At 42.0% G+C, this 26757-nt stretch overlaps 11 protein-coding genes and 1 non-coding gene across 12 annotated transcripts; 7 read left to right on the top strand and 5 right to left on the bottom strand.

The window, feature by feature from the left end:
- Positions 1–308: 308 nt before the first annotated feature.
- On the top strand, positions 309–1854 carry CUS1 (U2 snRNP complex subunit CUS1). The gene has a single exon (XM_020214958.1). It carries the CDS (start codon positions 334–336, stop codon positions 1807–1809), a length of 1476 nt encoding a protein of 491 aa, XP_020070547.1. The 5' UTR covers positions 309–333; the 3' UTR covers positions 1810–1854.
- Positions 1855–1963: 109 nt separating this feature from the next.
- Positions 1964–3745, top strand: CYBJADRAFT_167544 (ribonuclease III). The gene has a single exon (XM_020214957.1). The coding sequence runs from the start codon at positions 1990–1992 to the stop codon at positions 3667–3669; it is 1680 nt and encodes a 559-aa protein (XP_020070546.1). The 5' UTR covers positions 1964–1989; the 3' UTR covers positions 3670–3745.
- Positions 3746–3914: 169 nt separating this feature from the next.
- On the top strand, positions 3915–3996 carry CYBJADRAFT_t99. The gene has a single exon. It is a non-coding gene; the product is annotated as a tRNA-Leu (tRNA).
- Positions 3997–5483: 1487 nt separating this feature from the next.
- Positions 5484–6160, bottom strand: CYBJADRAFT_162322 (uncharacterized protein; the record flags this gene model as incomplete). The annotated part of the gene is made up of 2 exons (XM_020213681.1): positions 5484–5879; positions 6116–6160. The coding sequence occupies 2 exons, from the start codon at positions 6158–6160 to the stop codon at positions 5484–5486; spliced, it is 441 nt and encodes a 146-aa protein (XP_020070545.1).
- Positions 6161–6597: 437 nt separating this feature from the next.
- CYBJADRAFT_194064 (major facilitator superfamily) lies at positions 6598–9086 on the top strand (the record flags this gene model as incomplete). Its single annotated transcript, XM_020217503.1, has 4 exons — positions 6598–6816; positions 7180–7204; positions 7506–8943; positions 9065–9086. The coding sequence occupies exons 1-4, from the start codon at positions 6769–6771 to the stop codon at positions 9084–9086; spliced, it is 1533 nt and encodes a 510-aa protein (XP_020070544.1). The 5' UTR covers positions 6598–6768.
- Positions 9087–12368: 3282 nt separating this feature from the next.
- On the top strand, positions 12369–13626 carry TOM6 (Tom6p; the record flags this gene model as incomplete). The annotated part of the gene is made up of 3 exons (XM_020217133.1): positions 12369–12613; positions 12687–12894; positions 13481–13626. The coding sequence occupies exons 1-3, from the start codon at positions 12545–12547 to the stop codon at positions 13624–13626; spliced, it is 423 nt and encodes a 140-aa protein (XP_020070543.1). The 5' UTR covers positions 12369–12544.
- Positions 13627–14068: 442 nt separating this feature from the next.
- CYBJADRAFT_138883 (uncharacterized protein) lies at positions 14069–14717 on the bottom strand. Its single transcript, XM_020213165.1, has 2 exons — positions 14566–14717; positions 14069–14396 (listed from the first exon to the last, which is right to left on the bottom strand). The coding sequence occupies exons 1-2, from the start codon at positions 14600–14602 to the stop codon at positions 14122–14124; spliced, it is 312 nt and encodes a 103-aa protein (XP_020070542.1). The 5' UTR covers positions 14603–14717; the 3' UTR covers positions 14069–14121.
- DBP5 (ATP-dependent RNA helicase DBP5) lies at positions 14683–16482 on the bottom strand. Its single transcript, XM_020214956.1, has one exon. The coding sequence runs from the start codon at positions 16342–16344 to the stop codon at positions 14875–14877; it is 1470 nt and encodes a 489-aa protein (XP_020070541.1). The 5' UTR covers positions 16345–16482; the 3' UTR covers positions 14683–14874.
- Positions 16483–16546: 64 nt separating this feature from the next.
- On the bottom strand, positions 16547–18155 carry CYBJADRAFT_167537 (uncharacterized protein; the record flags this gene model as incomplete). The annotated part of the gene is made up of 1 exon (XM_020214955.1): positions 16547–18155. A coding segment is annotated over exon 1 (1112 nt), but the record flags the coding sequence as incomplete, so codon positions are not given.
- Positions 18156–22313: 4158 nt separating this feature from the next.
- VPS74 (Vps74p) lies at positions 22314–23309 on the top strand (the record flags this gene model as incomplete). Its single annotated transcript, XM_020212673.1, has 1 exon — positions 22314–23309. One exon carries the CDS (start codon positions 22314–22316, stop codon positions 23307–23309), a length of 996 nt encoding a protein of 331 aa, XP_020070539.1.
- Positions 23205–25091, bottom strand: CTS2 (putative chitinase). Its single transcript, XM_020214954.1, has one exon. The coding sequence runs from the start codon at positions 24753–24755 to the stop codon at positions 23484–23486; it is 1272 nt and encodes a 423-aa protein (XP_020070538.1). The 5' UTR covers positions 24756–25091; the 3' UTR covers positions 23205–23483.
- Positions 25092–25375: 284 nt separating this feature from the next.
- Positions 25376–26647, top strand: LEO1 (Paf1-complex subunit LEO1; the record flags this gene model as incomplete). Its single annotated transcript, XM_020216410.1, has 1 exon — positions 25376–26647. The coding sequence occupies one exon, from the start codon at positions 25376–25378 to the stop codon at positions 26645–26647; it is 1272 nt and encodes a 423-aa protein (XP_020070537.1).
- Positions 26648–26757: the final 110 nt, after the last annotated feature.

Here is a 26757-nt window from a genome sequence, read left to right as displayed (position 1 = left end):
AGATCTACTCGTTACCACCATCCACACACGTCACGCTCTCTCGCTGCCATCTAAGCACCCCCATCCAACAAAAACATTGAGACCAACAACCTGTCGTGAACCCCTCGCATGATCTACGTCGCAACCTACCACTGCAAATCCCATACGCCTTCCTGTGGATAGCGTAACATGCCCTTTATGCCCTTTTTCCCTCATCAACATGGCACCGATGATGTATATGTGGTTGGGGACACAGTAGTACTTCCAGTGCAAAATATCCGCTGCGTAGCTTTGTGTACGATCAACATCAGCGCTCCACTATAAAAAGGGCACGGTTGGTAGTTGGTGACGGAGATGGCTAAAGCACACAAGTCAAAGAATCAGCTACGTCGTGAAAGGCTCAAACAGAAGAAACTTGAAGAGCAGAGTGCTTCTACGGATGAGAAGAAAGACCACGATGAGCTGAATCAAGGACAAAAACAGTCGCAGCGCTCTAGTACAAGGGCTCACCTTGAGGTTATAGTTGATGCTCCAGAGCTATCCCAGTTCACAGACGTTTTTAACAAGTTCCACAGTGTCGAGACTAGTGACGGTGATGAATCCGATACTCCGCGAGCAACGAATGAAAGAGGTGAGATTCTGGAGAACAGTGATGACGATGACGATGATGCTGGTGGTGCTGGAGGTGCTCTCACAGTGACACAGGATGAAGAGCCTCAGATGAGCAAGAGGAAACTAAGGAAGGCGAACAAGATACCACTATCCAGGTTGAAGGCCACTTCCAAATATCCAGAATTGGTTGAGTGGTACGATGCAGATGCTACGGATCCTCTACTGGTTGTTCAACTGAAGTGCCTGAAGAACTCTGTTCCCGTCCCAGTGAACTGGCAATTCAAAAGAGACTACCTCAGTGGGAAAAGAGGGTTTGAGAAAAGTGCTTTCAAACTACCAAAATTCATAAGTGATACTGGCATAACTGATATGAGAGATACTACAAAGGAGGATGAATCCAGCCTAAAACAGAGGCAGAGAGAAAGAGTTCAACCAAAGATGAATAGGTTGGATATGGATTACCAAAAGCTCCATGATGCCTTTTTCAAGTTCCAAACCAAACCAAGGCTATACGCGTTTGGTGATGTATTCTATGAGGGTAAGGACATGGAGGAGAGCTCACACTTGGATTTCAGACCCGGTGTCATCAGCGATGAATTAAGGTCAGCCCTGGGTATATCTAAGGATGGCATCTTACCATGGGTCGCAAAGATGTCTATGTACGGGCCTCCACCCAGTTATCCGTATATGAAGATACCAGGTTATAACGTTCCATTGGGTGATGAAGGAGTCGTTGATAATCCACTAAGTGCCTGTGGAGATGTGGAGTTGGAACCATTTGGTAAGGTGATATCATATGAAGAAGATGAGGAGGAAGATGAGGACGACGAGGACGAAGAAGTTGAAGATGAGAGTGATAACGATGTTCCTGGATACGTGAATGATGAAGGGGCTGTTGTTGTTGATCAGAATGATTTGGCACCGTCAATGGATACTCTTAATGATGCTGAAGATGAAGAAAACGACGAGGATGAGGATATCCCACTATCCACCTTGGAAACTCGTACTACTGAGAAAGAGTCGATTGAACCAAAGAATCTATACCATATCTTGAAGGAGAAGATGGTGTCAAATAACGGTGTCCTGTCTACAAAACGTGCCTACGACCTTGGTAATGAGAATAACGACAAAACGGTCAAAAAGCCTCGTTCTGAAGCGAAACATGATACCAACGAAGACGGAGATGAAGAAGATGACAACGGTAAGTTCAAGTTCTAATAAAATACATCATTTGTTATACATTCACAGTAAATGTCAACCTCAATTGTTGCGTAGATAGGAGACATTGCACGCGATGAGCCCGCGTCTTGAAACAAAAAAAAAATTTCATCTCACTACAAACGATTATCAACAGTATACTCAGGACACAATTGGCTTGACGAAGTACTAAGGTGAGGAATGTCTAAGAAAACAAAGAGGGTTGCTGATGACGTGGGTGTCGTTGATGATGACTTGAATGACAAGAACAACAAGAGAAGAAAACATGCTGATGCTGAGACTGAGGCTAATGTTGAAGACTCAAGTAGTCATTCACTTCAACTGTCTGACGTTGTCAAGAGTAGAGACTTATCATCCACTGTCTCATCTGGCGACCAGGGTACCAAGTCAGTCAAATTTGGATTAGCTGATATTCTTTCTGTGGAGCATGCTGTTAATAACCTTCAAAATGCCTTGAAGACCATCTTGACAACGGCTGTAGATGAGGAACAGCTGGAACAGTACAAGAGAGAAGAAGTGGAGTCGTTAGAGGCATTAATGGCACTTCAAAGATCAAAAATCACGCTTGCTGCTATGCTCAAAACGCTATATAATGCCGGTAAATTACAAATCTTTGATCAGATAACGAATTTCGAGGAGTTACATGGGAGTCTGTTTACCAAGGAAAAGGTTTCTCTCAATGTTAATGCTAAAGCTGAAAATGGCGATGATGAAATTGACAATGACGATGACGATGATCTGCAAGATGGTCAGCTGCCAGCTCTTCCACCTATCAATGATCCTGCGATTCGGGCAAGAGTATTCTTACACAAATCATTGGTGAAGGATAAACAGTTCATTTCTGGAAAGGAAGCTATACATACACATAACGAGAGGTTAGAGTTCATCGGAGATTCTATTCTTAACTATATCATGTCACAGATTTGTTACAATGCATTTCCAGATGCCACTGAAGGTGAAATATCTCAATTGAGATCTAAACTTATAAGCAACGCAACATTACAAGAATGGTCTGTGAAATATGGATTCGATCAAAAACTCAAGATACACACAGATGATAGTATCTTCAACGGTAAGCTGAAAGTATACGCTGATGTGTTTGAGGCGTACATTGGTGGGTTGTTGACTGAAAGTCCAGACAACTACACTGTGGCATATAGATGGTTGAAGAAATTGGCTCAACCAATACTCAAAAGAGGTCTAAGTGTTGAAAGAAATAAAAAAAGTCCAAAGGCATTGAATCTAAATGCAAAGGTTGAGCTCTACTCCTTAATTGGTTACGCTGGTCTGGGATTACAGTATAAAACTATCCATAAGGAAATTGAAAATGGAACGAGTTGGTTCGTTGTTGAATTAAGAACAAAGGACAACAGTCTTCTAGGTACAGGATCTGCCAAGAACACCAAGGAAGCAGGCATCAGGGCAGCTATGGCAGCGTTGGACAATAAAGAGTTGATTGAAAAATACAGCAGAATGAGAGCAGCAATCCCAAGATCAACGTCGAAGGTTTCCTTAAGAGAGGGAGTGGACTCGCTGTATAACAACCCGTCTCAGCTAAATGAGGACTCCATTGATTCCGACAAACCTTCCCAAAGACAAACACCAACCCCAACTGGGTCATCCGGCTCGTCCAATTCTAATAACGACACCCCTCAGAAGTTGAACAACTCAGGACTTACCTCATCGGCTTCTTCTTCTTATTCGTCATGGGACAATAATAAAAACACCAAGAGATCACGATCCAATAATGGTCAATGGAAACAAGACAATTACAGACAAAAATCTGCTTACAACTCAAGGCCAAACTCTTCTGGATCATCATACAAAAATGAAGGTAGTTATGGTTCTGATAGGTTTTAAACACTATCGCTCTTTGGGCTCAAATACCGTATTACAAGAATAAATAGGGAATTTATCAAAAATCAAAACTGGAAACCACATAGTAGCTTTGTAATGATGGCCAAGCTTTACAGGAAGTGTCCTAGATACAGAAAATGACTTGACAAGTCGAAACCCTTTAGGAGTACTCATGCTAAAGTACTTCGATGTTTAGCACTCACCAGTGGGAGCTTGTACCTGAGTGACCCAAAACACACATGGTTAATGGCAACCTGGCCGAGTGGTCTAAGGCGCCAGGTTAAGGTCCTGGTCTCTTCGGAGGCGCGAGTTCGAACCTCGCGGTTGTCATTATATCCATTATTTTTTTTCCAACCTTGGTGTGATCAATGTGCGTTGCAGTGCAGCAGTTGATGTCAAGACTTCATTAATGGAGATTCAAAATGTTATAATAGTAAGCTTGGAAGAGAACCTTAAGCCAGTGACTAATGGTGAAACTATAGAAACAGGTTTCACACTGCAGGTATTATCTTTTATCTGATGATCACCTTGTTCGGTACAGGGGAGGTTAAAACTTACACCTTTGTATGTCTTTGATGCTCTCCATTTTGAGCTGTATACCCTGTTAGAAGCATACAATCTTCTCCAAATCCACTCTGGTTATGGTACTGTGGGAGTCGTTTCTCTAGATGGCTGTATTATCGCGACGAGTGTGTGCTACAATATATGAACAGAAAACTGGTTTCCTAAGCTGGTGGTATGGTACAGTTCTTAGCTATTGAGTACTGTTGATGTTCTTCGTTTTGATGTTCGTGGTGTCCATAGTGGTAGTTTCCAAACTGTTTGTAAGCTCACACCAAGTGGAGATATGTTGGTAATATTCGGTGCATTGTGTTGATTGGTTCTTGTTCTATTTCTTCAAACAACTGGACATCGTGTACCTCTCTTATTTGTAGTGAATCATCCAAAATGTGCTTTGAATAAGAGCCATATCACTTTACATCTCTGCAGAGCTGTAACTTGAAATATTCCCATGATAAGTATCTATTTAAACTATCTTTCCGAATTTAAAGTATTAGGATAATCAACCTTTAGCTGTGATGTTTAAATAGTTAATAGTCTTAAGCTGGGCCTCCTTCTCTCAGTGCTAGTCATTTTCCAAACATGATCTCATTTCGCTGTTATAACTCCGCATATACTTGCCAGTGTAGTAGTGATGTCAGTCCACGAAGTCGTAAGCTCGCTTGCATTAGCCACCTACTCATGGATTCATCAATTATTCACTGCAGAAGTGCACAAAGCAGATGCTCATTAATACAATACTACACACTACTATTAAAGCATCGTAAACATTTTAGCCATCCAATGAATACTCTGGTTTCCAGCCCAAATGTTGAGTACCACGTTTTGGCATTTTATCAAAATCAGTTACAACGATTCCAAATCCCCAACTCCCTTTTGCTACCAACTGGCCTTCTGCAAGTGGAGTAATTCTATAGAAGTGACGAGTCTTGACAGGCTCAACATCAAGTGTAGCAGTGCACAAAACACGTCTGTTATCACACACAACAACAGTACCTGATGGAGTCCAAGCCTAACTTATCAGTCATGGGAATTGTTCAAATTATTGGAGAAGACGTCCAAAATAGTCTTTGACTCTTCATCTTCCAATCCTTTGATCTTTTCAACAAACCCTGGAACAAATTGAGACTTTTGTTCAGTAACTAGATGGATGCTCACTAATGTATGAAAGGCAGTTGATGCTGTTGGACCATACCCGAGCGTGTTTCCGTTGAGCTTTACAACATACTCCAACTTTTTAAAAGAGTGCTCTGTTCTCAGAGTGAACAAGAAGTCCTGTTGTAAGCTTCAATAGCATCACCGAAAAGAGTATCACCACCAGCATCTGGAAGTTCCAGCCCAACAAAGAAGATGGTGCCTGAAGAATACTCTTCAAAAGTGAGGTCATTGTGCCAGTAGCTGAGGGGCAACTTGGACTTGAAGATTCTGACCATACGGTCACCATCGCCAGCCTCGCTGTAGGCCTTGTGGTAGGGAATCTGGGGCTCCCTTCCGGCAGCTATAGTACTTGGATGAATGTCAAGCTTTGGTGAAAATCTCTTTACTTGAATTGGGTCCTTCTTTGCTGGAGGGAAAAGATTCCTCAACTCAGAATCACCATGTAAACCCTTAGTGGAAAAGGATTCATTATAATCGGGTAGATATGCCTCAAACTTATCAATTGGAAACCAAGCAGACAATCATTATGGGCATTTACTCTCCGATGTATTCGCATCTTCTGGTGTTTTAAAACAAAAGAAGCTTTGACGGTCTCAGCGGCCATGATGAATCCGGATAAATAATCTTTAGGTGATTTTGGTAAAGCTGCCCAGCCTGTGGATGGAAGGAATAACAAAGACTTTGCCTTCTATGTTTCTGTTAACTTAAAGAGTGTAGTATGGTCACCTACTATAGTACTTGGTAGAGGACCTAATGGCGAGCCACATTCAGCCATCGGGTTCTGTCACAAGTCGGCTAGTGATCAGAGCATCTAGATCTTTAATTGAGGTACAATTTCCAGAGCACGAGCCTTAAGCCTCTTAAATTCGCCACGTTATGATGCACACTTGTGGCGTAATATTGGTGCTAGTTGAACGAATCTCGATGACGTATGTTTCAGTCCCACTTCCAAAAGTTCGTAATTGATCTTGAATGTTGATGTTAAAGTAGATGTTCTTGTCTGGATTTGAATGCAGGACGAGCGGCTGGTGATATACTATATAATATAACCATGTCTAGATTTTTACGAGGTATCCAATTTTGAGCTCCATATCTAGCTCGAGATATATTGAAGATTAAAAAAACAATCAACCATCAATTGTTAGGATTTGCGATATTATTGGTGGAATATCAACATGTAGTGCCTACTTACTTATTAAAAGTGTGGCAGATATGGTCTGACATTATTAGCGAAAGAACAGACCATGGAAATTCCAATAGTTAATATGAATTCTTCAATGTGTAGGTAAATAGAGTTCACCACATGGTATACATAGTCTGGTGACACTAATTCGGTCCATGAAATGAAGAGAAAACAACCGCTGATACTAATGCGACTCTTCCATGAGTCGTTCAATCGACGTTTCTGCAAGCATGAAGCGGGTTATGCATGTAAGTTTTATGGCCTTTGGTGTGGCTTGCGGCTTATCATATAGAACCGAAAACAGATGTCGCTATAAGATGTACTTGACATTAACAAGACTTGGATGGTGGCAAGGAAGAGAGGCGAGCAATGGAGAACAATATCACTGTATCCGTATCCAATTGCTAACTCTTCAATGGATATGAACAAAACTGAAGTATCGTGTGATTGGAATCTTTTCTACAATGTAGCATTAGCACCGTTTAGTGATGTGATATTCTCCTGCACTGCAAAAAAAAAAAATAGAAGTCTTCGTGATTGTGGCTAGTGATTAAAGCGTCATAAAAAGCCACACTGAATACAAATATCTACCATATTGAGCTCATCACTAGATAATTACCACAATAAACACCGAAGGTCCAGCTATGAGTACATGGACACACATGTAGATGACAAGCCATTACCTCCAACCCTTGAAAATATCCCAATGTTAATTCCAAGTACTATAAATTAATAGAGCTTTCCTTCCAGTCTGATTCTCATTTCCACGTTGTAGTCCACCAACTAAAGCTGTTTTCAATCATGTCTATCATCGAGAAGAACGATAACTCAAGATCTTCGAGTGTGACAGACTCTACAGTCCCAGCTTTTGAGGCAAAACTACCTCAGACATCTGAAAATGTCGCTGAGTATGGCAATTACAAGATACTGTTACCAGATAACTCGAGCTTCAAGGTTATAAAGGACTGGACTCAGGAAGAAGAAGACCGTGCCCGCTGGAAAGTTGATCTTACTTTGTTACCTTTGCTCGTTGCTGGTTTCTTTGCATTGCAATTAGACCGTGGTAACTTGGCAAATGCACTGACGTCCACCTTCATGAAAGATGTTGGTGTTGACAGTCACCAAATCAACGTTGGTCAACAAATGCTATCACTTGGTATCGTTCTTGGTGAAATCCCTTGTAATTATGTACTTCAAAAAGTTGGTCCTTCGAACTGGCTTCCATTCCAAACTATCGTTTGGGGATCTATCGCCCTTTCACAAGGTTGGATCAAGAACTATGGTGGTTTTATCGCCACGAGACTGCTCTTAGGTTTAGGCGAGTCCGGTTATATCCCTGGCGGTCTTTATACTATTTCGAAGTATTATACAAAGAAAGAGTTGGGACGTCGTCACACTATTTACTTCGTGGGTAACTTGGGAGCATCTGCTCTAGGTGGTCTTATCGCTGCAGGAATCTTGAAAGACCTCACTGATGTAAACGGGTGGAGTGGTTGGAGATGGTTGTTCTTCATTGAAGGTATTGTAACCATAGCTGTCGGTGTTGTACTCTTGTTCCTCTTGCCAAAATCGACACAGGATTCATCCACTTTCCTCTTGAGAAAATGGCAATTATACACAGAAAGGGAACGTTATATACTGACACAACGACTCATACTGGATGACCCATTGAAGGCTCTCGACTTCAAGGGAAAAATTACCGTGAAGGATGTTGGAAGAGCTTTATGGCAAATCAGACCGTGGCTCCATTTCTTTATCACCATCACCTCGCTTTGTATCACTGGTCCAATTGGTACATACTTACCACTCATTGTCAGAAAAATGGGCTACACTCAATTCAGAGCTAACGCAATGTCTTCAATTGGTACCTGGATATCTTTGGTATACTTGATTATAATTGGTCAAATTCAAGATCGTTTCAAGCCAAAGGCGACCACAGTTATTGCCATCTCTGGTTTGCAAATGATTTTTGTCATTGTATTCAGAGGAATTACAACATATGCAGATAACCACTTGAGACTTGGTATATTGATAATGATACAGAGTTTCTCCGCTCTGGCGCACATTGTCAATACAAGTTGGATTAGTATGAACTCCCGTATTCCAACTGACAGGGCCATTCATCTGGCACTTATTATTTGTGCTGCCAATGCTTCTGGTATATACAACTCTCAAATTCTTAACACTGACGATGGTCCACACTACACAAAGGCTTTCACTGCTCTTGCTGTTATAAGCATCATTTCTTTCCTGGCGTCCCTTTTCACCTACTGGCAGTATGTCTTCTCCAACAGAAAATTGGAAGAAAAGTATGGACATGCTGAGGTCTTTGATGAAGAGGAGTTGAAAGATGGGGTGGTTACTGATGATGAAGGGTTCGTCGTCCTGGATCATTCGAAAGCACAGCAGGCTGTTGGTGAACTGAAGTTCAGACATTTCAGATACACACCATAATCTTATACTTGTCTTTAAATATTTGTCAACGTGAGGTTTTAGATTGTTTTTACTGGTTTTGTAAGTTCAATTAAAGATTGTTTATAATGAATTCTGATTTATGAGTCATTACAGCTCTCTTTCCTTTATGCGTAGGAATATTTACCACGTTGCGATTTGGTACCTGCAGTGACAATCTTTTGGCGCGTTTTGGGTGTGGGAAAGATGGACTGTGGAACAAATGACTACGAATCGATGTAATTGAGCGCAACTTTCCTGTCCTCACAGGTACCAATTGCTTTTATTCAAGAGTTTGTCAATGGCCCAGCTAATTGTACAGTCACTTTATCACTAACATGGGAGTTGCGGACTCTGTGTATTCTCAAAGTGTGCACAATATTGCCGTAACATACATATCCTGACATAACATCACAACTGCTTCAAAGCTTGCTCTCTAGCATAGCCATTCAAGTATTTGAGTGAAGAACTGAAAGCATTTGAATGGCACATCACTATTTCGTTACACAGATTCATTATAAGGCTGGTACTAATATCGCATGGCTTACTGGCTTATAACCTGTGCAGGAAAGGAGTTCCTCTGAGAGGACTCAGGTTGTGCAAAGAAGGGCTACCAGATGGGCAGTAGTATGATGAGCAGGACCTGGAATTGCACTGCAAAAGAGTGGTAATCTTTGCCAGGTTGGGATAACCAAAATGTTAGTCCAGGAATATCGCAACACCACCAAGATCCCCAAACGCAATGTGAGGTGATGTATGTCCAATACTAACAGCGTTCAATAGGCATAGCTGCTAAAATTGTCTCTTAAAACACAGTTGCCAAGCTTAGCACTTCGCACAGCTGATACAAATTGTACAGCCATTCTCCAGAAGGTTCTGGACTTCCGTTTAGCTAGATCTCAATTGCTGTCTGATATAGATTTCGAGTATTTCCATATGAGCCTATTTGTAAGGACGTTTGCAACGCCTATCAATTACGTCATGTACGGTATGTACAGTCCCCACGCTGTCCTGCGTATCCTTATCTTTGAGCTCAAATCATAGATATCAACTCTTTCCCATAACTTCTTGAAATCAAAACTATATGGGAGTTGGTATAGGCGAGCCTTTACCAAGCAATTTGGAAAATTATATAAGGTTCGAACAATTACATGCTCGTTATCTTATTGGACGTCAAGACTATCGGTACATATTTAATTGATGCTAGTGGGTCCATCTTTTCCCGACAGCTCTCAATGATGCCCGGGATACGGAACTGTGAAGCCAGGTATACAGAGCTGTAAAACTGACGTGCTTCTTAGCATCCGGATATAGCCTATGTGAATAATAAGCTCGTAATTTTGCAAACTCCTTCACGATACAAGACTTTTTGTACTGGAGCCGGGTCTGATAGTTAATATCCCAGCCTGTGTACCTGGTTCGACAGCTGGAACTTTTAGCAATTTGCATGTACTTTTTATTCTTGTACCCACTACATTGAAACATAATTCTACTCAACAGGCCTAAAAGGCAGTATGAAAGAAGGATGATCAACCGGGTCAAGAACCTCTATCCTCAAGCACGAGTTAAATATAATGTTCCTCTGCTCACCTATAATCAAGACGTAATGCCACCAAATGGTTGGTGGCTGCGCGTAATTCAAAACCATTACCAGTATGCTAAAGATTCTCTCTGAAGATCAATTGCTACATACATGACAATTCTAATCTGTTAATTTGATTCCATGCTCCATGCTGTGGAGTGATTTTAACTTATTTTTTAGTGTATATGAGGGGGAAGAAGAGGAAATCCAGTTATATTAATCACGCACTGCTTAGAAAGTGTGTGGGGCTGGATAACAAAGACATCAAAAGCTGTTTAACCAAATTGATTTACACAACAGGTTGACTACAATCGGGACAAAATCGGATACTTCCAACACGCTTGCATATAGTCCTGTCAGCAAACTCTACAATACACGAGCTGAGCCCAATGGTAAATTACACCATGTGGCATCGCCTATCATACATGACCTCTGCAGACGTCACAAAGCACACTTCTTGTTTTGTCAGCTGTTGCAGGCTGTAACTACAGTATATTACTCTGACATGTGAGTCAATAGTAATTCGTAACGTGTCGCTGATGGCGATGATAGTACCTGTATTATATCCTGCAGGACAAATTATCAACTATTATGGCAATACGGTCTGTCCACTCAATTACGAGAGCCAATGGACAAACAAGTGATATGATTTCCTCTTAAGATACTGATTAGCATACTACACTGTGACTGATGACCCACTGTCGTGTTTTAATTAATTATTTACTTTTGATCTATCTGTCAATTCCAGGCGTGCGGTTAGTAAGGCTGAACGTGTTTGAATCAATGATTAATTTCTCTTCACTCGCTCGCTATTTCTTGCACGACAAGCACGTCAATGTATAAGATTTGTAATGCATCAAAGAGCTTGTACAAAAAGGGAATCTCACCGGGAACAAGGAATTAAACTTAACCACATTCATAGGCCAAGGTTTCCTCCCCCTGACCTCCAATCAGTACCCGGCAGTCTCGCCACTTGCGCTAGCAGATAGGTGCATCTTAACCACAGAGCAAAGATGAAGAAAAGGGAAGTTTTAAGCAAAAAAGAAACAACATTAAAATTAGGAGGAAAGCAAAGGAGTCAGAAAATGGTGCTTGTTTTCTTCTCTTTAAAATTCTCAGATAATGTAGATAAGTTCAAGTTGTTTAACATCACTCTCCAGCTTCTTCTAATTCTTTTCTTTTTTTCCCTTCCTTGGTGGACTTTGCCAAAACGATGCAAAATCATCCTGCTTTTCTTCATTCTTTGTCTTTCCTCATCTGGTTAAGAGAGTAAACAGCAGAGACGATTTCATGAGACAGAAAAAAGATCTCGTACATACCTAGCTGGCTCACTTTAGTGTGATCTGAACCATATTCAATGAATAGCACACTCAAACGGTATCAATTCCACACAATGGAATGAAACCCTAAGGCCCCCCCCCCATAGTCAACAGTAAAAGTATTAAAGAGACAAAACGAAGAAGTCAACAAGAAAATTTTTAACTCGGGGAAGTGTGTTGTCCCATACCAGGAAAGTTGTTTACGCGAGGGCTTTATTTTATTAACTTTCTGTTGCCTCAGTGGCAGAAAAAAAAACTCTAAAATTACCCGCATGCATCTGGGCCTCTGCCGTATAAGCACTGTGAATGGGTGTGTATCACATGTAGGAATTAGGGAGAAAAGGGAAAAGAAGGAAATTTTTTGAACAAGAAAGATAATCATATCACCACAAGTATCAACCACCTCTGCATTCGTTACGAATATAAGTATAGGCCTTAGTCCTCAGGTGTTTCTGTACGCGTGCGTGTGTGTGCGTGTGTGTTTTCTCTATATTCTCACTTGTTCAGTTTGAAGTTGCCAGGAAATCGGGGAGAAGAACTACACCCAGTCTCTACGTGCCCTTAAGTCACTTGTACTCTATTTTGCCAACCTACATTAATCAACGATTCACATTTGTATCAGAAATGCTCCATATTTTATCAGCAGCTATCACACTTGCACAGTACGCTGTTACCGTTGTGCAGTACATCTCGGTGAGTATCTCCCTTGTGTTTGTCTACGTGGGATGACGTGAAGTTTTTATTGTTGCTAACTCTTAAATGATAGATGCTCATATCCTTTATGATTATAACGCCCGTGATAATGCTCCTTGCTTGGGATTTGATGCTATATGCTATGCGTCTTGTTCAACTAAAACAGGTTGGCATCAACGTTGTCGTTTGGTTTCACGAGTTGAAGTCTAGTACTCGAGGTTTATGGACAATGAAGTTGAAAAGAATTGGGAAGAGACAGATGTATAATCAGAAAGTTATCTGTGAGGCTTCGATTGCTGGTTAAATCGAAATGCTCTTTATAGCCCGACAAATCAAGATGGCGTTTCCATCACATATGTTGATGATCAATATCACCTCTATGATGGGCAATTGGAAAGATCACCGAGAGAAAATTGGCATACCTCTTTGGTCACATGATCCATCAGCCTCTTGCAGTTTTTATACACTACTGCTTCTTATGCCGTACTATTTTTTTTTCTGTTTGCTATTTACAATTTTCAGGGGGGTTTCGATGATACATTTATCATCTACGTGTTTTGCTTATATACCTATATATAGCATTATTGGGGGTTTAATCCGGTGCTACTATTATAAAAAGATGATTCTACTATAACTTCATAACTAGTACTGATGTCACAAACCGTGGCCTGCCATTTTAGTCATGAGATAGTGCGCTTACCAATAGGTTCAAGGACGGGTAATCCTTCTATGGTAGGGGCAGTATGAGATTTTTTTTCTCCAAAGGTCGGCAACTTTTTAATGCGTATGAATAGGAATCATATACACCCTTCGATCAGCATCGCCTTAATACGTATACCAACAAGATGGATCACATTCACGCACAAGCTGCTCCTCAAAAGGAGAACGACTCTTTCATCTCAAAAGTCACAAGCAACCCAGTTTTCCCACTAGGTTTGAACGTTGTTCTTTTCATTGCCGGTGTTGCCTTCATCCAATCTCCATTGATGGACGCAATGGCTCCTCAGCTCTAAACGATTTTATGATTAACACATAGACATGATGTTGTTGATTTCCACTTGAACGAATTCCACGTGTACATATATTATAAGGTCCATCACGGTTTAACTATGGGTATATAACAATCCACAATCCATTAAAAAGCTCCCTTGGACGTTTGACCTGTTTTAGTCCCAGTGTGTAGAAAAGCGCGGAAATGACCATGCCCACACATGTCACTCAAATTACCCTCCTACAAATGCCACCGTGCTTATAATTCTTTTGAAACCTTTGTATCATTAACAAATGGAGATATAGAAAAGTATAAACAATCTCCCCCTTGGTAGTTAGCTATACAAATGACGAGTTTACTATTAAACAAAACAAAAAGGTGTAAAAAAAAAGTAGGGGAGGTCAAGAGAGTTTAAACTCATATTAATCGTGATAAGGTCGACAATCCAGAGCACACGTTTTGTGAAAAAAGACAAAATGGGCTCAAGAGCTCAAACCGTTATAGAATATCATACTGCTTAGTTCGATGTTAACACAATGTACAAAGCATGCAAGATAGCTGGGAACCAAATGAAACCTATGGTAATGTTAGTTAAACCTGGTCGTGTGTTTTTTTTGTTTTTCGCCTCCGCTTCGAGCAGGCCTGTCCGTCCAGCCATGCCGAAACGGAGCGTGAAAACCCCTCGAATTCTAGGCGGAAATCGATTATACTTACAACAACAAATACAGTTGATCAACAAGTCCCTACCGGCACCTCTAACGAGGAAGACAGCGAGAGGTGGAAGCAAAAGAGCTTAAAGGTTTGTTAGCCATTCCAGCGCTCTTAATCCATTGTTTTGCTTTGCTTTCAGTTGTCATGGAGAATGTAGAGGATAGGCGTATTTTTCCGTGAGCCAGGGACCCCATATAATTGAAGCAACTTCATATCAACCAGAAAGCACAACAGTAGATACGGTACTTACCAAGAACAACGTTAACAATCTTAGCAGCGTCAGCCATGGTTTAATGTGGTAATTAATTGAATGAAACTTGAGAGTAACGAAAGAGAAAGGGAGATGAAGAGAAAAGGAAAAGATGTCTTTGTTTATACATTTTAAAAGGTTCGGCAAATTTGGTTGTCATTATGTGGCCGCGAAATTTCCCTCGTGGGAAATGGCGGAAACCACAATCCTGGGAAAAGACTTGTACATAAGTTCCGTATTAGGCAAGTTTCTGTTTTGGGAAGTGTATTACATAATACATGATAAAGCACTATGTACCGAGCATCATCATCACTTCAACACTTTCTTAACAATCTTTTCAACCTCTTCCCAATCATTTGTTGGAACTCTTGTCATCTCAATGTTCCCGAAATATTCTCTAATCTGCATCAACTGCTGGTAGGACTTCTTATCATGGATAAAAGAAACCGCAACACCAACTCTACCAAATCTACCGGTTCTTCCAATTCTGTGCAAATAAGTCGAAGGATCGGCGTTACCATTCTTATCTGTTGGTAGGTCGTAATTGACAACCATCGAAACCGTTGGAATATCGATACCTCTTGCCAAGACGTTAGTAGTGATCAACACCTTCGAACGGCCAGATCTGAAATCATCAATTAAACGATCACGTTCTTGGTTCTCCAACCCAGAGTGTAGGATTGAGATTTGATGGCCATCGTGTTTCAACTGTTTGTAAATCTTATCAGCGGTGTCCTTTCTGGCAACGAAGATGATAGAAGAGGCAATGGTCAACAATCCATATAGTTCTGTCAAAACTTCATACTTGTGTTGTTCGCTATCACAATCCATGTATAGCTGCTTAATAGCATCAACGTTCAATTCCTCTTGTTTCAATGACAACTGGTTAGCATTTGGAACAAACTTTTCAGCGTATTTACGAACGTCATCTGGGAATGTTGCAGAGAATATAACCAATTGTGTAGTCTTTGGGAGGAATTTCTTTACACGCACACACTGATCGCCCATCCCCTGTTGGTCCAACATGTTATCAGCTTCATCTAGCACGAATACCTTAACATGGGAAGTGCTGACCTGCTTACGACGAATCAGATCGAGCAATGTCCCTGGAGTACCAACCAAGATTTGTGCAGTAATGGCTTGACCTTTCGTGAATGCATCTGGAACGACAAGCTGTGTGGTGATTCCGGTGTACTTACCCATGGTCTCCACAACATCCAAAGTCTGTCTGGCCAACTCTCTTGCAGGCGCTAAACAGATAGCTTGAACCTCCTTGATGTTTGGATCAACGCGGGATAACATCGTCAGCGAAAAGGCGGCGGTTTTACCTGTACCACTTTGGGATTGACCAATCATATTTCTTGGTGGATTAGAGATCAAAAGTGGCAGGGCTTTCTCTTGAATTTTGGAAGGTTTCTGGTACTTCATTGCATACAACCCCTTCAGCAATTCAGGCTGAAGTCCAAGCTCTTCAAAGGATTTGATGGAGTACAACGGAGAGTTTGGATCGGCTTGTAAATCAGCAAGTTTGACCTTGACCTCGTACGATGATTTTATCAAGTTGCTTGGTGGATGTTCAGCTTTCTCATCTGTCTTAGACTGCCCATCTGCTGCGGATTTATCTTTTGTAGTTGGCTTCTCATCTGTCTTCACTTCAACGCTCTTCTTCTCCTCCTCCTTCGTCTTCTCTGAAACGTTCTTTGTTTCCTTAGCCTCTGTCTTTATGGACAATGAGGACAAAAGGTTCGCTGCATCTGATGCTTCTCTGGATTCAGCCATATCTGTATCTGGTTATATAACGATGGCGAAGTATATTGACAGAGGTTCAACATCCATTGAAATAAGTGGAAGTGTTTGTGGTCGGTTTACCTCGACAAGGCAAAAAAAACTTCAACAACATTCATCCGGACACCACATTGGAAACGACATAACGTTTCCATAGCTACGTGCTACAGAGACATATGCCTAAAATTTAGATTAATCGTAACGATGGTCATTAATTCTTTCTGAATATAAATAAATTAAACGCTTAAGCGGTGATCTTGTCTGGAGTCCAATCAAGTCCAATACGTCTGTAAACTTTCTCTTGAACCTCGGTCCACAGCTGGGCCTTTTCCTCCTTTGTCAGCTTTACAACGGCCTGTTGTGGAGACGATTGGGAAACATCGTTCATGATGGCCTTCTTCAAAAGTGAGCCTTTGTTTGGGTTGACAAATTTCGGTGATGGTAATCCCAAGTTCTGTGCCTGCTGCTGACGTTTCCACTTCTTTGCCTCATGGCAGACTTTTTTGAAATCGTAGCGGCACTGTGCTTCAACTGCGAGGTTCAACAGGTAGTTTTCAATGACATTACGCCATTCCGGTTTGGATAGGCAGCGTGGTGTGTGCGTCGATGTTGGCATGCCAGATGCCCTAACAATCTGTTCGTGTCTCATTCTTGCAGCGCTCAAAGTATACTTTGCTGTCTGTTCTCTAAACGCAGTATCCAACTTGGCCTCTCTGTAGATATCGCTCTGTACTAGAGTACGCACCACCGTGCTATCATCAGCATCCAATGGTAAAAACTCAAATTTGAAACCTGGTGGTGAATAAATAATTGGTAGTTGATTTCCCCATTCAGGTTTAAGACTCTCCACAATTAAAAGGGAACGAATATCGTTCAACTCCCAGTCTTGTAACGCGCGTTTGGTGAATAATGGTCTTCCATCGCATAACATTTTTGGATCAGCCATCAACTCTGGGGAATACATATCGGCAAAGGATGTTGGAATAGCCTCTTGTAACGTTAGTGCAACTCCCTTTTGGTACGGCTGGTAATCCACCTGCGACGAGACATTGGTAAAAGTCGTACCGAGAGTATTTGCAGCACTGAATAACGAATCCGGGGCTGTTGATTCTGTAGCCATAGACATCGTTGTAGAGGCTATAGACGGTACTGTATAGATTTGCTGCATATCAACATCCATCCGATCATCTCCCAGGAGTGAGTCGCTCTCAGACAACGAAGTTGTTGAGGTATTGTCATAACTCATCACAGAATCCGTATCTATACTCTCTAATTGTTCTGAACTCTCATGTAAATGTTGTTGTAGCTGTTGTAGTGTTGATGTCTGATCTTCTTGTTTGTCTTTTCTGAGCCGCAGGCGCCCAAAGAACCCACTCTTACGTTTTTCCGTCGTTATCGTATCTACGGATTCATTGGACATCGTTCTTGTCAACGATGAATCCGATGCTGTAGACATCACGCGTTGTAACGGAGAAGGCCCATGCCGTGAAGTTGTGGTGCTGTTGAGCCGTAATGTCTTGTTAATCTCATCCCTGGCTCTGTTGGTATACTCCCTTGGAGTATTAGTTTTGCCTGATGAGGCAAATGGTGAAATGTACATCCTCCCTTGTGGTAATTTATGATCCCCTTAGTTCAAACGTATCTCTTCTTGTTAGATCTCTGCCTTTCCTTACCAATATATAAAAAGGGGGTGTTGAGTAATTTTAGTTGTCTGTAACTAGAGTAAACTCCTCTTCGTATTTTCCGGATTTCTCCAGCGATTATTTTCCAGGGTTTTCCTTTGATCCTTTAACTAACAGCCAAACTCGCAAACACAGTTAACTGTAATGAAAAGATTTGTGTAATCCCTCGTTCCGTAAACTCGGTATACTCTGTGTATTCAGTATCTCCTTGATGTAAAAACTGTGTGTCCTTGCTTTCAAAAAAAAAAGGAGAGAACAGGAAAGAAAGAGAAAAGGGGATGGAAAAATTATCACTAAATTTTCCTTCATGTGAATGTGACTTTCCTTTCTGGCTTGTTCGTTCATGTGCGGGACGCATGACAAGGTAAGAAAAAAAGAAAGGAAAAATAGAGCAAAACGCCTGCATTCACGCATAAACTTTGTAAATTCATAACTTTTTTGCCGTACGGAATATTATTTTGGTGTTGTTTTTCTCTTGAGTTTACCCGGGAGAACCACCCACCTGGTGAAAGCCGCGAAGGGGGAAAAAAAAGAGTTGTACCGATTGTTCACGGAACTTTACGTGCAATGCTGTTAAACTTCCTAGGTTACAATTTATATAACAAAAAGTGTGTATCCTAGGAAATAATTGGTTTAAGCGTTTACTTTAGGTTATGTTATATATCTTGAGCAATTGAAAATAGCAAGAACTGTAACAACGTTAGTAATTGCTAAGAAAATTGCAAGAACAAGTACGAAACTTCGCTTGGATTTATGTACCGGAAAGATTTCAAGATGCCATAGAGATGTGCCCCCCTAAAAGCTCTTCTCTCTAACTAATGCGTCACACAGTAGAGGGAAGTTTTCCCGAATCCCGGGTTGAACGTTTGTTCCTCCCCCCCCCCACCCTCCGCGCGTTGTGTAAGACTTAGATTGCTTTAAGTGCCCCAACGTACATATATCACCATACGGCATGTTCGTGCATTGTCGGAAAAACTCGCTCTTCAAAGTAAAACAATCTACATGAAGAGTCTCTTTTTTGGCCTTTGGAGAGCTTCCAGCCGCAGAGTTAGCGAACGTTGTTTCGGAGCATTGAAAAACGCTAATAGTTTATCCCTCAACGATTGGTACTGTATGTACATGATAAGTTATAACACGATACATGAACTATCCCACAGACTACAGCCGAGGCTGTTGTTGTGCCTAATAGAGCACTAACTCGGAGCTACCTAGTCGCGGTAAGGATACGCCGCAGTGCTTGTTGATGCGCTTATACATGCTGGTCACAGTTTGTACGGGGATCAGTCAACGACCCACAAGAGGTGAAACCTAAGAGTTTGTGAACTCAAGACCCAAGAAAGCCGACTTCTATGGTGATCACGTTAGGAAATGCACTAAGTGAGCTTGATGTTAGCCAAGTTTCTCATCGTAAGGTGTCAATTCCTAAATGATCAAGTATACAGATGTGCGTACCTTCTAGTGGGACATAAAATGTTACAAGTCAGAAAGAGAGGGATATTTGAACCACGACGAACAGTTGAGGGTTTAAAATAGCATCCCTGATGCATCGTGTACACACCATATGTTTAACATCTACAGAACGCTATAGATTACCGAATTACCGCTTCCATTAAGCCCTATTTCCGCAATACAAACACACAATGCACAGTATACTCAATACATGTTAGATTGCAACATGGTAACGTTTATTAGTGTGTAACGATTCTTTAAGGGTTAGAAGGTATTGAATAGTTATCGTTCAAGTGCCTAGGATCGTCTGATTACACTTCATCAAAATTTACAACGGCTGAACACGTTTCAGGTTCAACTGCCTCACCTTTTCCCACACTACATAAGCGTATGTTCATAGGGTTTTCACCTTACCTGTGTATTGTGACGTATGATGGTTGCTGATATTATCGGATAAAGTCGTTTGAATGTATATGTACATGGAAACTAGGTGCGCAGGCAGCAATCAAGACCGAGCTGGGATGGAAACTTCCTAAAGCGACAAGAAATTTCAACTCTGACTATTAATTAGCAAGTCATGGATGAGTACTATGCTCTCAAAAATCCAGAGATATAGTCTACAGGTGGGCCTTTCAAGGTGAAAATAATGTACCAATACCCTTCCCAAAATTCTTAATTAATAATATCACGATGTCATGAGTTAATTCAATGAAGACCATCGACTAAGTGAGCTGCTGAGAGTCTGCACCATATGTCAGATTCAACGTCAATTGATCAAAAACATGAAACGAGTATGCATTCCAGTATGTGTGATTCACACAATCCATGTACATTATCTTTAAAGTATCTTTAGGGCATAAAGCTGGTATGATTCATGAAGGACTATCTGAGTAAATTAGAATGACCTCAAATAGTTGAAATTTTGAAATGCCACACATTTCAGATTCCTATATGCATAATTGCAGAACCTGCATAATTTCTGTCGAAGATCAACCGAGATTTTCTCCGATAATTTCAATTATAATTCGTAGTTTCTCAACTATGCTGTTTTACATTTGTATCTCTGTATAGGATGATAGGATATTTCCCAAATGTTCTGTTTCAAGTCCATTGTGTACTGCGATCCTATCATCAGTTTTGTTTGATACTCAGCTTTTCAAAGTTGGTATGTGCTTTCATGGAGCAGAAAACGCCGCCAAATTATATGGCATAGATGATAGACTCTGTTCCTCAACTGTATGTGTGGCAGTGTCCACACCATGCTATTGGGTTGAATCCAGGGTTTCTAGGAGAATAGCTTCTTATCCGTCACTTTTCAACAAGTACAAAGATTTGACCAGAGAGGTAAACCAACATCGCTGAGCAATGTTTCATGTGAGGTGATGGTGGAGTGAGATAAAGTGATACCAGGATACGAGATTCACTGTTAGAACGACAGCGCATATTTCACTGCAAAGCCCAACCTTGGCTACTTGGAAAATGCAATCATTTCTGATGACTTTCCTATGAGTGTCATTTCAAAGCACCTCTCCAAGTGCATATTCTCTCATGCACCTTTTGGAGCCACCCTCACCTCTCTAGAACTTGCCCAAATGGTATCTTCAACACATTCATTACAGCTGTATCATTACAACTGACTTGCCCTGTTGTAAAGATCTGAACACTTGGTGTAACTGGACCTGTTTGCATAATTCTTGTAGCAGTTGTACCACTGGTGTCACTATTGGCGTAAACTCCAGGATGGTTAGTGTTATCAACATTACGCGCAACCACCATTCAGCTTCAACATATTACCCTATGTTTCACTACCCTTTTTCTACATATCACTGTCAATACCAAGCGGATGCTTGATTATAGACACAAACTGGCGAACTGGTCACTTTTCCTACAACAGCTGCACTGCAACTCTGAGCCTTTGACCCTTGAACCTCTCGCGCTTTGTACCTAGTAATATACACGTTTCTTCCACCTCTCTGATGCATCACCTTGTTCTACGGTCTTACTCTCTCGGCGGTTAATCTGACATGGGGTATAAAAGGCTCGTCAAGGCGCTCCGGTAACTTCTCCTCTCTCAGCGGCAAACATTAGCACAAATCGTAAACGGACAACGATGTGTTCATTACAACTGCTCTATGAGTCCATTCAATTTTGTCCATCCGAGAAATATCTTATCATCGCATACAACAATGCTGGCGAAAACATCTCAATGATGGATCTCCCTCGCTCTTTGACTGTTTATCAATCACACTGAAAACGCTCATTTAGTCGCTATTAACCGCTGTTTGTTGTGTGTGTTCTTTTGGTGCATCTACGTCAATTTAGCCGCCATGTTCTTTGGGCCCTCGAACGCAATGCGCTCACAGACGTCAAATTCCGGTTTGGTCTATATTACATAATGGTCCTATTGGTGATTATGTAATGACGATTTTTCTCCCGCGAATCTGTTTTATCGGCGGAGCTCTTCACCGGTGTGCCTATGAAGATGCCGGACAACTATGGGGGAAGAACCCACAAATTATCTGAACAGTTAAGCTTTTTTCGACATCGATGTCTTGCAAATTGCAGTAACAGACTTTGTCATTCTCGATCTGTTTTGGAATGTCGATTGACAAATCGTCACCAATGGAACCGAAAAAGGAACAAATTGATAGACAAAATTGGGTGGAGGACAAACAAAGAACAAAGCAGTGTCAAAACACCCGGACACCCAACGGAATTTACACGTCAAAAAAGTGAACAAAACTTGTGTTTCAAAGGGAGAGAGAAATCGAACTTTAGTGTTTCGCATGCGGGACTCTTTCAGCTATTGAACCAGTAAACAAACCCGAACATATGTCTGGCTTACAGCGTCGTAAAGTGAAACAAGTCTCCAACGAGAGGGATGATTTCAGTCCATCGTCAACTCTTGTTGCTGAAGAGAACAAGCCCCGTGTGGGCTACGATCCAGAGGACAACGCAATGACCATCCAGGAGTCGAAAGAACCACCATTGACCTTGATGGAAGAGGTTCTTCTTATGGGGATTAAGGATAAAGAAGGTTATCTCTCCTTCTGGAACGATAGCATCTCATATGCTCTTCGTGGTTGTATTCTCCTCGAATTGGCATTTAGGGGGAAAATCCGTGTGGTTAACGACCCTGCAAGAAGACGGTTTGAACTAGGTGAACGTTTGATCGAGGTTGTGGATGATAAGAAAACAGGTGAGACCTTGTTAGATGAAGCTCTGAACCTCATGAAGAACGATCCAAATAACTTGAGTATTACAAACTGGATCGATTTACTTAGTGGGGAAACTTGGAACTTGATGAAGATTAACTACCAATTGAAACAGGTACGTGAAAGATTGGCAAAGGGTTTGGTCGATAAGGGAATCTTGAGAACTGAACGTAAGAACTTTTTGATCTTTGACATGCCAACACATCCTTTGGCAGATGCAACTTCCAAAAACGATATCGTGAAGAGAATCTTGTCACTGTTAACCCAAAGAACTGTGCAATTGCCAGCTTCGTCCAAATTCCCTGATTCTACAAGATTTAAATATCTGCGTTCAATCTCCCTCGTATGTGCGTCTTATGCTGCGAACGTCTTGGAAAACGTTTTGATTTCATTAGGTTATGACCAAAGAGACCGTGCATTTGCAAGAGCTGATGAACTGTTGAGCCAATTCTCACAGTTCCCATTCGAACAAGTCTCTGGCTCGTTGAACTTGGGAATCAACTTGACGGAAGAGGTTAACCAAGAAATTGAGAACAATCCAAACTCAGACTTACAACTAGAGGTTGTCGCTGGTGTCTTATCCGTCTTCTCAAACATGGACACACTCTTGTGATGTAGAAGTCATTGTATACCGGAAAGAAAAAGTATATACTAATTAGAAGGGATGTGTGTGGTTGTTTATCCACTATCATAGAAAGAGACACATGATGGTGCTATAAGATACTAAATTTGACGATTGTATTTGAGTTGTTATACTAGTGTAAGAATGGTGGTAGGTGACTTAAAGTCAGACAAGGTTTTTTGAGATGAGAAACTCACTATTAACAAACACTTCAGTCGATAAGTTATTGGTTTGATCGAGGACCTGAACTCCTCCAATGGATTCCACAAAATTGTGGATCAAGGACCTAGATGGATCGTCGTAGCAGTCACCACAGGATTCCCACCACATACCACCTCCTAGCTTCATACAGTGGACGTATTTACCCTTCTTTTTAACAGATTCAGGGTTGTCATAAGATACAAATGTCTTTGACTTGGAGTCATAGCAATAAGCAACAACGCACTGTTCATCGTACTGTTCCTTTGTACCAGGTAATGGCAATTTGTTGTAACTCCAAATACCCTTTTCATCACTAGATCCGTCGCCAACGCCATGGAATGGGTGACCCAATCCACCAGTCATTGTGAAAGATCTACCATAGTTTGCCATTCCAAGGACAATCTTTGTTGAATCTATGCCCTTCTTTATCAAATACTTGACTGCATCATCAGCGCACAATTCATCACTGCTCATCAAAGTAGAGCTTCTCTTGTACAAGTTGCAATGGTAGCCTGTTGTCTCTGACCATTCCCCTGCGAAATCATAAGACACCAAATTCCAGAATGACAAGTATCTGTCAATCTCTCTCACTGGGAAAGTACTCAACATCCCAATGAATGCTGGAGATGACATCGTCAACAAAATGGTATCCATCTTCAAACCTTTCAACTCTTCAATGTTTCTAAACTTTAGCCTCAATTTTTTCATTACTAGAACGTATTTGGAAATTTCATGGTGAGTTTCTGGGTATTCCCAGTCTAAATCAATCCCATCAAATCCGTATAACAACATCAATTCAACTGCAGAGTTGACAAACCTGTTCAGCTTCTCATCGGTTGAGAGACCCTCCTTGAAGCTATCCCTATTTGACCATCCACCAATGGACATTGACACCTTAACGTGTCTGTGAAGCTTCTTCAAGGCAAACATCGTTGCTATGAGTCCGTCATTTGTACATGTCGTTGTGTCTCGCCCGTTCTCAGCAAAGTGAGACTCTATGGGCAACTCCAAGTCGGCCCAGCTATCACTCAGCTTCACCTCCCCGGTCAACGGATCAACGTTGAAGAACGCATAGAATACATTTGTTGTATATTCCAAAGGTATCTGGTCTGGGAAATGCTTTCTGGAGTACACCGACCAGTTGGAATAGTAAACACAACTCCTCATCCCGTCGAGCTGCGACTGCACCCCTTGTTTCTGGATCGAGAGATAATCCTTCAAACGATGAAAGAACATGCGGAAAGCCCTAGCGAAAACACCTCTAAAACCTGCTGAAGAGGTATAGCTGTCTATACCCTCGCGAACACCTTCGAGTGTAGCACGTTCTTGATCGAACACACAGGGCCTGAGGCTCTATTTATGCCAACTTTGTGGTTTACGGCAAGCTCTGCACAGATAGCACAGTCACAAAGCGTGGTACAACTGTATGATGTCGCCTTACTGCTCTTCCCTACACACAGTACACATAACTCCACCAATTCGGGCCAGAAATGGTTCACCACCAGTTCGGCCGCACTGACGAGGTACAACACAGCCACCAAATGTATGCTGATTTCGCATTGAGAACTACAAATGTGGTGGAAAGTGTTGAAGAAGAAAGCGAGGACGGAGAGATCGACGCGTCACCGCATAATGTGCACAGCCTTTAAAAAACGTCAACGGAAAAAGTGTCTGTAAATGTCCCAATGTGGTGATTTGCCTGTTTGGGTAGTAACCCGGACACCCTGTACAAATTTCACCGATCGAGGCACCCTCAGCGCAAATTACGAAAACATCAACAACCAAACAGTCAAACAACGGTGCCGAACCGAGAGCTCTCGCCGGTATTTCAACAACAGGAATAGGCACATCCGACGATGGCGGAAGAGGAAATCGATCACAGCGGTGCTGAGTCAGAAGCTCGGGTTGCTCAGGAAGACAAAGAGGTTGACGTTGCAGATGACGCTCAAGACGTGGATGGAGAGGAGGAGGATGGAGCATTGGACGATCTGTTTGGAGATGATGGTGGTGATGAAAGCGGTGCTGACTCCAAGCCTGCGGATGAAGACGGTATAGTGCACGACTCCGATGAGGAAGACGATGAAGTGATCTCTAGGAGAAGAAGAGCTCTTGACGATGACGATGATGAAGACAACGAGGATCAATTCCTCGTCCAGGAACACGAGGAGCCGCGGGAGTTGAGAATCACCGATGAAGAGGTGATTCGCCATCCCCCAAAGTTCCACTATGGCGAAACTACGTATATTGCAAAGGTTCCAAGGTTTTTGCACGTGCAGCCTAGCAGATTTGACTCTGGCGATTACCTAGGCTATCTTGAAGAGTTGAAGAAGGATACACAATTGGATAACGACTCCAAAGCCCTGAAAAGATTACACGATGAAAACACCGTTAGATGGAGATACACGACGAAGGAAGGTGAGGAGACTCTGAGTGCAGAGTCGAACGCGCAATTCGTGGAATGGTCAGACGGCTCATTTTCCCTAAAGCTTGGAGGTGAGTACTTTGATGTTTTGGAAAGCACCGTCAACGAAACCTTCCTGGTAACAACGGATGCCTCTAAGCCTATTGAGAACGACGGGTCGACACTGTACCTGGCGGACGGCGCTATTAATAAGAGCATGAAGTTTGTTCCAACCTCCACCAAATCACAAATCCACAAGAAGTTAACCACTGCAATTCAGGCAAGACAGCAGACGAAGCCAGGTGCACAGAGTGTTGTTGTCGAAATCGACCCTGAGAAGGAATCGAGAAGGTTGGAGAAGCAATTCGAGGATCGTGTCAGGGAAAGAAGAAGACAGATGCTGAAGTTGGAGAAGGAGCAAGAAAAGGGAGGACTGGGCTCATCCAACGGAGGCTCTGTAAATAGATCCTACACGAGGGAGTACAGAAACGTCGATAACTATGACGATGAAGACGGCTTCGTCGTTGAAGAGGATGACGAGGATGAGGCAGGGTTCGACGACGACGACGACGACGATGACCTCGAGGACGTTGACGAGGACGACGACGACGAGGAGGCCGCCGAGAGACTGAAACGTGTGAAACAACTCGGATCGGAGCAGTACGGCAACGACTCCGCTGCACGGAAGAAACGTCGGGTCATTGACGACGACGAAGACGACGAATAGATCAACGTCCCTCTGTATAATATAGAACACTGTACAGTAATCCATGAGCCACACGGCACCCATTACCCTACCTGTACGCACACCTGAACACCACACACCACTCTAAACAC

The sequence above is a fragment of the Cyberlindnera jadinii genome (genome assembly GCF_001661405.1).
Source record: "Cyberlindnera jadinii NRRL Y-1542 unplaced genomic scaffold CYBJAscaffold_6, whole genome shotgun sequence".
NCBI lineage: Eukaryota > Fungi > Ascomycota > Saccharomycetes > Phaffomycetales > Wickerhamomycetaceae > Williopsis > Williopsis jadinii.
Note: the sequence above shows the minus strand (reverse complement) of the source record. Positions and strands in the feature narration are given on the sequence as shown.

Excerpts from the sequence above, each read along its gene's own strand:
- CYBJADRAFT_167544 (XM_020214957.1), top strand. The coding sequence starts at position 1,990 with ATGTCTAAGAAAACAAAGAGGGTTGCTGATGACGTGGGTGTCGTTGAT.
- CTS2 (XM_020214954.1), bottom strand. The coding sequence starts at position 24,755 with ATGTTCTTTCATCGTTTGAAGGATTATCTCTCGATCCAGAAACAAGGG.
- DBP5 (XM_020214956.1), bottom strand. The coding sequence starts at position 16,344 with ATGGCTGAATCCAGAGAAGCATCAGATGCAGCGAACCTTTTGTCCTCA.
- CYBJADRAFT_138883 (XM_020213165.1), bottom strand. The coding sequence starts at position 14,602 with ATGGCTGACGCTGCTAAGATTGTTAACGTTGTTCTTG. Across the intron at positions 14,397-14,565 it reads GATTGTTAACGTTGTTCTTG|CTCTTTTGCTTCCACCTCTC; the intron begins GTAAGTACCGTA and ends CAAACCTTTAAG.
- CUS1 (XM_020214958.1), top strand. The coding sequence starts at position 334 with ATGGCTAAAGCACACAAGTCAAAGAATCAGCTACGTCGTGAAAGGCTC.